Source organism: Theobroma umbraticum, unplaced genomic scaffold (genome assembly GCF_002168275.2).
Source record: "Theobroma umbraticum cultivar Fairchild unplaced genomic scaffold, ASM216827v3 scaffold_20.0, whole genome shotgun sequence".
Lineage (NCBI taxonomy): Eukaryota > Viridiplantae > Streptophyta > Magnoliopsida > Malvales > Malvaceae > Theobroma > Theobroma umbraticum.
Window position 1 is genome coordinate 5,930,139 of NW_018397266.1, and position 12,568 is coordinate 5,942,706.

A 12,568-nucleotide genomic window follows, 5' to 3' on the forward strand; every position below is an offset into this window, starting at 1 on the left:
AAGTTGGTAATTTTATATATAGTAAATTAATTAATGATTATATATAGATGGACAAGTGAGGTGATAAGCTAAGGTATAATTTTGCACTTTCAATACCTGTAAGTTCACATTGGTAAATGTTTAAGTAGAGATCATATATAGGTTCAACTTACAAATTAAGCAGTTTTTATATAAACTATAAAATAAGGGAAAAGAGAAAGGGTTTACGCACCAATTACTAGCACCGACTACAACGAAAGTCAGACATTGTCAAATCTCAACTGAAACCGTAAGTGAGACTTGCTAAAATTAAAAAGAAGAGGTTATGGTTAGATGATGATGACTTTGGTGGTGGGAGGGATGGAGCTTTCTTACCAATAAATAAAGAATCGATCAAGTTTAACCAATGGCTTAGATGCCCATCTGGTTTGACCTTAAGACATTCGTTCCTGGTATATGACCCAAAACCTCCACATAAATGATAAAACTCAAAACTCTCCACTACAGAAGTCATTGGACATGAAAGGGATTGAGATGCAGAACCAGAAGCTAGAGTTGTTTAGCATACTCAAACAAGCTCTTATAATCCCTTATAAAAATACCGACTTCATCCTACTTTCTTTCCTCGCCTCCCTACCCCTCCTTTGCTTCATGCTTTTCCATGAAATGATCCTCCACACAACACTTATCGCAACCTCGGAGATTATTAGACAACCCCCAGCTTATTTCAGTCATTGGCTGATCCCAGTCAACGCAACCAGAAGCATGGCTAATGATTTCTCTTTTAAACTGATACAACTGGGTCTTCTCCACCTGCTGCCCCTTCATCTACTGGAGCTCTGCGCTGTGGTGGTTTCCGTTGATTTGACGGCAAAAACATATACCAAAGAGAAACCAATTACTCCCAAGGAGATGATACAAAGACTTCTGAACAAAGCAAGGTGTAAAGGCATTCTTGTCACATCTTCTTATGTTTACTTGGTATCAACTTGTTTCCTACTCGGATTAGCGTGGTTAGTGACAAACTTCTATATTATTGTGAGGAATTTTTTCAATAATGTGTTCACTGCAGCACTTTTTAGAGTAACTTGCATAGCTCTGCTAGCGAAATACTTGGAATGGGCAGCTATCTGGAACATGAGTATTGTGATTTCAATATTAGAGGAGATACATGGGGCCAATGCTCTGGGACTCTCGGCTTATTTTTGTAGAGGCAGCGAGAGACAAGGAATTCTGTTGATGCTTATTTTCTTCACATGGGGTGCCGGTTTAAGGTTAGTGCGCTTCTATGGCGGATGCAGTGAGAAAGCCTGGACAAGTGTTATACAGGTTAGCTTGATTTGTATGGGGATCGTGATGAAGTGGGTGGCTTGCGTGATACATTTCTATCATCGCAAAGAGCACAGTCTACACCGGGTTGATGAGGAAGCAGGGAAAACAAGTCAAAGCTGTGCATGAAATTTTTTAAATAATCTGCCTACTTCTTAAGCAATATTTTATTTTCTTTATCTTCTGGAGGTGCAAAACAGGGGTCCAGCAGTCTTAGGATGTAGCTCAATAAACTTTTGTAAATACAAATTTGTTATCATACAAGTAATACAAAGAATGTACAACATATTTGACCCAAAATGTGAATGAGACCAGTTGATGTTCCTTTCATCGGCATGGACTACGAACAAAAATACTCGAGATCCTAAACCATTGACTCCCTTAATACCTCGGGATACGCCTTTCAGAGGGCATGGAATGGAAGGCATACCTCTGAAGGTGGTTTGGCATATGATCTAAAAAAGCATGACCTCCAAGCTAACTTGCTCCCCATTTTTATATTTCCTTTTTTGAAAAAATGGCAGTTGATTGAAGAACTGAACGATCTCAAACATCTACAGAATATATTTGAAAAAGAATATAACACAAAGTCGTGAATCAGATGAATGATGTGAAGGAAGAGCCATTTATATCAACTAAATGACCATAATCCCTTATGGACTTTGTAGGCTGGTAGAAAACAGAGAGACCAGTATCCTTCAACAATCATACTACAAATTCTCTTCCACATAACAATGACATTAATTGGACTTATAAATCCAGGGTTCATTACTACATTAGACCATCAAGCATGGATAAAAACCAATGCTCCCACAATAACTCAAAATTTGTAAATGATCTTCAAAATTTCCATCCCTAATGTTTTGAATCAATCACCTTCTTTGCAAAGGATGGCAAACAGAAAGCGGCCGAATGAATCTGAAATCAGGAACCAGCAAAAATAAAAGGGTTTCTAACAAGAGAATCAAAAATTACGAAGCCTCAAGAAACGTAAAGATTTAGCCAAAAAATGTAAATCACAAATTATTTTATCGCACAAGAATAAGGAATTTAGAAAATAGCAGTCACACCTCAGAGTTGTAAAACCTTAGGGGTCGTTTTGATTTGCAGCAGCTATCATCGGTGTCAATAGGGTTCACAGGATGCTTGAAGTCAACAGAAGGTCCCTCAGTTGAGCAAAGCATGAAACCAATCACACCACTGGAACAAAAACAAAAGGCTCTATGATGACAGGCAAACACAAGAAAATGCACCACATAGTTATATGGGTGCATAAGATATTCCCTCATTCAAAGGAAGAAAGCCTCCTTTGAAGTTGAGGGCATTAACAACATAAATCTACAGAGAGAAAAGGTGAGGGGAGGGGGGTATAATCAGAAAAGAAAGCAGTTGGTCACAGGATGAAGGAAGGTCATTAGCATATACCTTGGGTATGTAGGAACCGTAGTCCATGCATAGTTAATGGAGCCTTTGAAGATTTGGCGGCAGTTCGCTACAATATCCTCAATTATGTGCATATGTAGCCAGATACTTTCTGCCTGAGTACAGACCACTCCACCTGGACGAAGAGCCTTTGCCACTGACTCAAAAAAGGGCTTCTCAAAGAGCTCTTGTGCTGGACCTGAGATGATAAATAATGAATCATATATTTGCCAAACCATTTAGAACAAAGAAGACAATGCACCATTTCCAAATATAGCATTACCTATCGGGTCAGAAGAATCCACTATAACGGCATCATAAGTACCTTCTGGAACAGCCTTCAAAAATGCAACTCCTGAAATACAGAAGATCATTAATAATTGATATCATGCAATGGAGTATAAAAGCACCAAAAAATAGTAGACCATACCATCACCAATATGAAGGTTCACACGGGGATCTTCATAACCAACAGCTACATCAGGGAAAAATTCCTTAGAAACCTAGCACACAGAAGGATGCACATTGTTATAAGAACAAGGCTCTGTCAAGGTATGATTGGAAATTCCTAGCCAATTGCTCTAAATCATTGTAGCCTGAGTAAAAATTTACAGAAATGGCAAACTTGCATTTGCAGAAAAATCTTAATGTGTTAAGAAAGTCAGTGAACTAAACATAACTTGACCCACTTTTCATCAATCAATTACAACTCATTATGAATTATATAGGCTGTGTGAAAGGCAAGAAAGATATTCATTTTACTACTCACATCAACTACCATCTCATCAATTTCACAGATGTCAATCTGCTCAACAGAAGAATGACGAGAAACTTCCCGTAGAACTCCACCATCTCCACCACCAATAACCAAAACCTGGTGAAAAAAATATATATATCAGTTGGAATTGAAGACAAAAACAGGTATGATAACAGAGCCTATCAAATAATTCAATCTTATGTAGAGTAATCTTAAAAGCAACCCTCCAACAGAAGGCCATGCATTAAATAGAAAAACAGATTATGCAAACAAGTAAAATATGTCCAACTAAAAACTAAAAAACAGAAACAATTCCCTCACGGGTAAAATATCAGCACTTCATATATTTTCTTTACCTTAAGAGGTTCTTCAGGCAGGGGAAACTTTCTCATGAAAAACGTAGAGAAAAAGAAAACATTTAACACTTGACTATAATTGTAGGCTTTATAGCAAACAGAAAACAATGAAGTTTACCACAAAATTAAGAAAGAGAACAATAAACCAAAAATTGAGTCAACAAAACAAATTAAATCATTTCGGATGGATCTCAATAATCATTATATGGTCCTGTCACTACAATTATGAAAATTGAACATTTTTTTCAATCACTCTCTTGCACCTTCCATAGGCATCCTCTATAGTTGAATATCAAAAGAGAGGACTACTTTAAGATTCAAGCCATAATGAATCTAAAACATGACAGGAATTCACTGAAAATGTTCCGTTATGACATAAAAATCAGCTATAAAATTACTCATTAATTCAAACCAGCTAAATGCCTGACTTTGACATCTACTGATGCATACAACATTAACACTATTACAGTAGCTGAAAGACCTTCTTTGGATTTGGAATGGAGCAAAGAGGAAGGTGAGTAATCATTTCTTGATATGCACATTCATCCCTCTCTGTGAGCTGAATCACACCATCCAAAACAAGGACCTTCCCATATGTTGAAGACTGCAAAAGTTACCATGTTCAGTATTTCGCTTTAAAACAGGAAATTCTAGAAGAAACTAGACAAGGAAAACAGAAGCCAAAAAAAGTGATATTCTCCTCAGAGCATCAAATACCTGGAAGATCATAACATTCTGGTAATCAGACTTTCCTTGAAATAAGATCTTTTCAACCTTTAATGAATGTGCCTCTCCTGCATATTTCAGTATGAAAATGATTCATAAAAGATATTAGAGTGACTTCTTCTAAATATTTAAAGAAGTATCTTTTATGCAAAAAATCATCTAATTTGCTCCCTTATATCTATCTTAAATTAAAAAAACTTACAAAGCCTAAGGCATGGAACAGGGATCAAACTCCATGACAAGTAACATAGAAATCCCTATGCTCACTAAAAAGACCCATACCTTGCAAACCTAAGACTGGCCTCAGATTCCACCTGACTCATAATAACTACTAGTACTAGAAAAAGAATCCGTAAACTCAAAACAGATAGTAATGGGTTAACATATTGATTTATGAATGAATATAGGTCCAACCCGACTATTAAACAATAATAAACATTTTCCATTAAGAAATACACATAAGTGACAACATGCAACTGAACAATTGTCCTACAAGCAATTGAACATACAGATAAAAACATCAATAAGACACCTCGTGAGGGGAGTTGTAGAGAAAAATTTTCATAGAAGCAATTGCAGATAAGCAACTGCAGTTAGTTGCTACTAACAAGGCTATAGAGTCTTTTAAAAGAAATAAAATCAGCAAGAATCTCTGACATTTTTAATGGATTGTTAACTAAAAAATAGTGTTATCATAGTAAATGAAGTTAATCTTATTGAAGTTGTCTTCCTATACTAGAATTCATTATAGATAATGAGAATACAGGCACACAAAATGGGCAGAAATGACAACAATGTTAAATGAGAGGTGCAAAAGAGTGGGACACAATTAACATCCATGAAGAAATCCCATCCTCCATATCAATATAGAAAAACTTCCAAAAAGAGTGCCAATGAATATCAGCTAACCAGGAACTTCAGAAACAACAATAGAAAGGGGAAAACAAATTTGGAAATAAGCATATATTCATGCCCTGGATATCATAAACGAAATTGAACTTGATGATTTTCAAACAGCTCAAAACAAACGAACCCATGAATTCATAACCATTTATATCCTTAGAAGAATGAATAATTTATATAAACAAATAAACACAACCAAAAAAAATCCATTTTTAAAACAGTTCAAGCCCAATAACAAGCACAGAAATTTACTCACCCATCATCTAGAATAGATCGCATAACCATATACATACATACATAAAAAAAAAATCCCCAAATCAGTAAGGGGAAAAAAAAGACCAAAATGAAACAAAACAGAGTCAAGAACCAAGATGCCTCCTTTGGTTACGAAACGAAGCAGAAGGAGGGAAATGAACCTTTTATACTCCTTTGTCCAAACAACGTGAAGAACAGACAAGAAAAAAAATGGTATTATGGAGACTAGAAAAAACGTACCAGGCCACATTGGGCTAATCTCAGAGAACCATCCAGGAATAACAGAGGATATCCCATCATCTTCCTTAACGTTATTGGGAGTGTTACTGTTATCACCCTCCGTTTCCATGGCAGCTGCAGAAACCCCGTTTTCTTCATCTTCTCTCGGCCTCTTAGCGGGCAAATCCGAACAACTCACAGGGGCACCGCTCTCTTCTGCCATGGAGAAGACAGTTTTTCCCTTTTCCCCTGTTTTTTAGAAAAGAGAAAAAAAAAACGCCCAGAACGCAAAAAGCCCTAATAAAAGAAAGAGAAAGAGTTACAAAAATCTTGGCTTTGTCACTCTGAGAGAGAGAGAGAAAGAGGAAGATAGAGAGAGAGAGAGAGAGAGAGAGAGAGGGCCACACAATCTTGCTCCTCCTTTATAGTACTCGTAATAAAGCAAAATGCTTGCTAGGGGCCTGGGCCGCTTTGGGCAAGAAATATAGAACAATATCAGATATATGTGAAATATAGAATGAAAAAGTTAACTTATATATATATGGTCATACAACGAATCTGCTTGCAAACGACGCATCTTTTGTGCGGGTTGTGTTGTCGTCGTCCTTCTTTTGACCTTTTCTTTCTCTGAAGTAATCTTCATTAACAGTAATCTCATGTATGAAAGCACAAATAAAATATAGTAATGAAAAAAGATTATATATATATTCCTTTTAAAGTACAATATAAAAATGATAAGGTTCTCAATTAGGGTTGGGAACTTGGGATTGGGATGAAATCATGACCTTTTTTTTTTCTTTTGGTTTTTGGTTGGTTCTGACTTAATGAATTTTTATTTTTATTTTTTTTTTGCTTTATGTTTGCAGAATATCAAGGCTAAGGGTGGGGGAATCGGTGCAATGTAAAGCCCTTGTCTGTAGATTATTTTACAGTGTACACACTGATGCCAATGTTATGTTCCTATCCAAGCCCTTACTTGATTTTCTTTTAGAAAAAATTGAGCATTAAACTATTTGGCATGTGGATCGGACCCCATGGAGCTTGGGATTACCCAGTTCAACCTTATCCTCTTCTTTATAATTTTACTTAATGCAACTTGTCCTCACCCCATGTACAAATTTTGGCCTGCCTACAATTTGATATTTGCCAAGTTGTACCCTTTCCATGTGATTGACCAGGTTGCCATATGTGTTGTTAGATTGTCCTTTGAATTTTTACCTAAATTTCATTCACTAAATGCACCATTTGCCTTTGTTTTCCTCTTCTTTTTTTCTTTTCCTTTTTTTTTTCATTTTGTACTTTATCTCCATCCCAATTCATGGTACAAACATTTAATATTTTTCACAAATGATACCTAATTAATTTGACTCAATATTAGTTGCATAAATTCTCTTAACTCGAGAAGCTTATTTCAATTTCTTAATCTCAAATTTTTTTTTTACAAAAAAAAACCCTTTCATAATCATAATAATGGTAATTGATATATTTAAAAACTAACATCTGTAGTTTAAGAAACATAGACTTTACCGACATGTCCGATAATTAATTACAAGAAGATTGTGAGAATAATAAAATAAATAAATGTGTAATGTATGAAATATTACCTAAATGCAAACAATTGAAATGATTACTTTTTTTTTTTCCTTTTTAAGGGGAAAATGGAAAGACATTTTGTGGCTTATGTATTTTTTTAGTATTGATTTTCTCAATGATAATACATGCTAATATTTTTTATAAACAAGACAAGCTATCACGTAGATTATTTCCACTATTATTGATATATTCAATAAGCTATTACACTTTACGTTATTAATTAAAGTTATCATGTCAATATACGTAACTTATTTTATTTGATAGTATTATTGTATATCCATTTATACTAGACATGTCAAGCCCTCAAGCCTGGCCTGACTCGGGTGAGGACTTTTCCAAGTTTAAGCTCAACTCGCCTCTCGAGATTATTTTATTATTAAATAATTGTTTTTATATAATTTTAATTATAAACTATATTTAAAATATCAATGTAAAAATATTTTAATATTTTAATGATAAATAACTGTTAATTGTGCAAGTAGAGTAGAGTTGAGTCCAAGTTCAAACTTAAGATTTAGAGGTTCAATGCAACTCATAGACACCTCTAATTTATACAAATAAAAAATTTAATGACAATATATAATATCATATCATTTATTTTTTTAATTCAAAAGAAAGAAAATTCAAATTTAATTTGAAAAAAATATAGCTAAAATTCATATTGTTACGATTAATAATGAACAATTAAAACCTTTTGGGATGAATTTGATATTAACTGAAAAAAGAGAGGAGAGAGAGAGAGAAACAGGTTGATAGTCTTATGAGAATAAATAAATACAAAATCTAGTCTGATATGAAATGGACGTTGAAAGAAAAGGCATGAAGGCAGGAACCAGATTTTCTGCCATAAAAAAACAACAACCCTTGCTTCTGTAAATATATAACACTTATAAAGAAACATTTAGGAATTGAAGCTTAGGATAAGTGAGGCAGGAAAATAAGAAGAGCGCAGCCTCGAGATGCTTAGATGCCTTAATCACTAATTTAAAACATTTCTTAATCAACACATGAAATATTAATATTTTCCTCAGGCGTGTCCAAGGCTCTAGGTAACTGAACGTTTGGCGTACGCAAAGGGACAAAAATCATGCACGGTCCAAATTCATTGACCATAAAAATCTTACATCTTTGTGAAAGGAATCAATGATTGGTCAAAATCCCAAAAAGAAGGAAGCTGAGTATCTATGGGTTTCATACTTTTAAGATTTTTGTGTCACACCCCACGCAAACACTGGAAGTTGTATGTGTAAACTGATGATGATGAGCTTCCCAGAAATTAGCTTTTGACAGAGTTTGGATCAGCCTGCCATGCAGATGCAGCGCAAGCCGATCCAAGTGTATATACTGCTGTTGATGATTCTATCTAACTTGCAAGAGAGTGGCAAAAGTCAAAAGTTACCCGTTCCCCACCACAAAAGCCTGGCCTTCAGCGCCCAGCTTCCACTCACAGCTGTCTCTCTCGTGGTTTTGGTCGGCGAATAATAGGCCCCTCAAACATGGTCTCCATTGGATTCAATTTTCTGCTGCCGATCATTGTTGCAATTATTCTTCTTGTGGACTTGCGCTTGTTCGGATCCCCGTGCTCAGGCTAAATGCTCCTTTTCTTTTTTCTTTTGAAACGCCATTGAAGCATTCCATTTCATATTGTAAATGTAAGGTTAGAGTCAAGTTGTCATAATTCTCTACAACAGCTTCTCGTGCTATAGCACAGTTGGCGGCTTGGACCAATGATTACCCTCTCTCTCTCTTTTCCAGAAAAACTGGGAATGGGAATATTCAACCCTTTGATCTACTTATTATTGTCAATCCTAATTCAAGTTACTCCTTAACAAAATGCTACTACTTATTATAAATTGTTTACTCAAGCTCCAAACACATTAATCCTTAATTGATGAACCAACGAACGTGTGTGTCCACATATATATCTTTAATTAACTAATCATGACCAATCAAGCATGTATCCAATATTTTTGTGTTCAAGCTATTAGCATAAAGAAAAAAACATTTATGATATTTCGTTTCATGTCATATGTAAATATGAGTATTAAATTTTATATAAATATTTAAGTCAGTTACTATATATTAATAATTAGAATTTAAGATTTTGAAGTTTACGTGATTTAATTCTTAAAAAAAAATTATTGGGTCAATACTGATGCTTGGACTCAAAATATTATAATATTGATCATATATTGTATGCAATTAATATTTCATATCGCTTAAATACATTTATCATCTTACTTAGATTTCTTTTTCTTGTTCTATTATCATAGTAAACTCTTGTCCGATTCATTCTTCGTGAATCTTCCCACCATAAACTTACTATGCTTATATTTTAAGCAAGGACAAAGTAAAAAGGGTGATGGATGGTGACAACCGCCACCTCTCAAATTTTAAATTTCTTTATTATTATATGTACAACTTTGTTTTATGTTTTATGTTTCTTCATGAAATTTTACCTAATAAATGTAGCAAGAAATTAATTTTGAAATTGAAAGAAAATAATAAAGTAATCTATAATGTATGTAAAAGCACAAATGCTTTGGTAAAAATTTTTATCAAAGAATACATATTTATTTGTTCATTATATTTTAAAATAGCTATTTTTATTTTTCTTATAATATTAATAGTATTTATTCAATTCGTAAATAAGAATTCTACTTGTATCAAATGATTATCATTAAAAATACTTTTTATTATAAATATTAATAATTTATAAAAAATTGTTGACAAATACATATAATTTGTTCATTATACCTCTATGTTGCCATTATAAATAGTAATAGTATTTATCTCATTTGTAAATAAAAAAATGCTTAGATTTAATGACTATCATTGTCGCCATTTGTTATTTTAAATAATTTTTAATTATTATATAAATTACATTTACAATCATCCATAAGAGTATTTGACAAAGATAAAAATTTAAATTGAGAAGTAGGTATAATTGCAGAATGAGACAAAATCTAGTCTTATTTATGCTAAAACGAGGTAAGGTAGTCCACTTCGAGAACGTATCTTGAAGATAATTTCATTTATTAATGTACTAGAAACTTTTGGTGCAAAGATGGATGTTGAAACATAGGTTCATGTTATCCAATCTTTTTTATTAGAATCCTTCAATTAGTTTGTTTTGAATTATAGCATGAATAAGATGGTGGTTTAGTTATTTAATTGTATTTAAGCACTATCTCCAGTGGAGTAGACAACAGTGAGGAATAATTTGACAACCTTAAGCACCATTCAAATCCAAACTCAGCATATTGAATGTCGTGAGTAGCCTTCTCCTAGGTAAAACTTCACCCGTGAGTATATCCTCAAATTAGGCACATGTGAAGTATAATAATAAGAATCGTGGAATATATAGCATATGACGACGTGAAAAATACCATGATATTAATCTCGATTTTTTCACAATGCAAGTTAATTTAATTTCCATTGATAGTATTCACCATACTAACTTAAATTTATTTTCATTGTCATTGTTGTTTCATATACACTCATTTGCATCAATCATAATGCATATAGAGGAAGCATTGGCCATACAAGAACTGTTACTCGAAGGAATTTTGATCACATCTATGGCCTCATCATCTGCAAGCTCACTCAACAGGGATAATAACAACTATGAGGTAGAATTACAAATGAAATGGCTTTCAAAACAAGGGAGATGGCCGACAAGGCTGAGGCAGTTAAGTGGGAGATTATTCAAAAAGATGAATTCAGTGAGTGTCTAATGGATCACCTCAAGATAATGCGAAATCAATACGATCGAGGTAGTTGTTTCTTTTGAAATCTATGATGTAAATATTTAAAGATTGATATAATTGGATGTTTAACTTTTATAGACCAGGATTTCTTGTAGTAATTGTTGTTGGATGGCTAATATTTTCCACTTGCATTAACATTACATTAGCATGATTCACTCAATAAAGGGCATAAAGAGAAAAACGACAATTTATCCATTGTCATTATCAATTTCTAAATTTTGGTTAAAAAGAAAAAAGGAAAAAAAACTAATAAAGATTCTAACTCATTCTTATAAGAATTATTAAGGATAAATCGATGGAACAAAATTTCATAGAGTTAAATTCCTCACAAATACAATATAAGATTCTGCTTTAAGGTCATTAGTGACAAGCAATCAGAACGAATGGACAAAATTGATAAAAAATAGGAAGAGATTATGGGTTATTTGACCAAGATTTTAAAAATGTTATCCATGAACAAAGGGAAAAGTGCGGCAGGAGGCTCTAGTACCTCAAAGGACGTACAACCACATGGCAGCAATGCAAAGCCTATTTATTCAATAGGAGTTACCCCACCACAAGTAGGGAATCCACAATGCTTAGCACCCCAAACAAGACCATAGCCATTTTATAGAATGTCTTTACCTATGGGCCCACCTCTTGTATATGTGCAAACAAGGTTGACAGTAGAAATGACTCCTATTAGTAGTATAAACTCAAAGCAATATATATCAAGAGAGGGTGAATTGGTATTTGAAAAAAAAATCCCTTTAAAACAAGTGTAAAAATAAAATCTTTTGGCAAGAACAAAGATTTTATAATGGTTTGACTTTCTCTAGAGCTTACATCCATTTCTTTTGAAATCCAAAAATCTTAAATTCACTCAAGGAAATGTTCTTTTTACAAGATCAAGCATTAAACCCTCTCAATGTTTTTTTATGGGAGCAAGCAAAACCTTCAACAATGCTTTTTCACAAGAGCAAGCGGAACCCTTTAAGAATAGTTTTTAACGGACTCAAATACAAACCCATAAAGAGCTTTTCAAGGTTAAGCTAGAACTTTTACAAAATGAGTACAAGAATAGCCAGAATGCCTCTACAAAGGCTGAGTGCTAAAGGTTTAAGCTTTGTGTACAAAGAGAAGAAATAATCTCACAAATTTTAGCTCAAGGATTATCAAATAAGTGAGCTTCTATGGTTTTTGAATGCTTGTTGGAAAACTAAGATGAAAGCTAGAGAGAAAAGAAAAGCTTAAAAGTCTCTCTAGGGCTTTCAAATGAA

General features: G+C 33.7%; 2 protein-coding genes across 2 annotated transcripts; one reads left to right on the forward strand and one right to left on the reverse strand.

Annotated features, from left to right (window-relative positions):
* The first annotated feature begins 434 nt into the window (after window positions 1-434).
* Window positions 435-1,777, forward strand: LOC110423302 (uncharacterized). Its single transcript, XM_021437488.2, has one exon. It carries the CDS (start codon window positions 436-438, stop codon window positions 1,435-1,437), a length of 1,002 nt encoding a protein of 333 aa, XP_021293163.1. The 5' UTR covers window position 435; the 3' UTR covers window positions 1,438-1,777.
* Window positions 1,778-2,005: 228 nt separating this feature from the next.
* LOC110423301 (spermidine synthase 1) lies at window positions 2,006-6,423 on the reverse strand. The gene is made up of 9 exons (XM_021437487.2): window positions 5,968-6,423; window positions 4,561-4,637; window positions 4,325-4,447; window positions 3,500-3,604; window positions 3,161-3,233; window positions 3,014-3,085; window positions 2,734-2,929; window positions 2,379-2,508; window positions 2,006-2,226 (listed from the first exon to the last, which is right to left on the reverse strand). The coding sequence occupies exons 1-9, from the start codon at window positions 6,167-6,169 to the stop codon at window positions 2,164-2,166; spliced, it is 1,041 nt and encodes a 346-aa protein (XP_021293162.1). The 5' UTR covers window positions 6,170-6,423; the 3' UTR covers window positions 2,006-2,163.
* Between the last annotated feature and the right edge of the window lie 6,145 nt (window positions 6,424-12,568).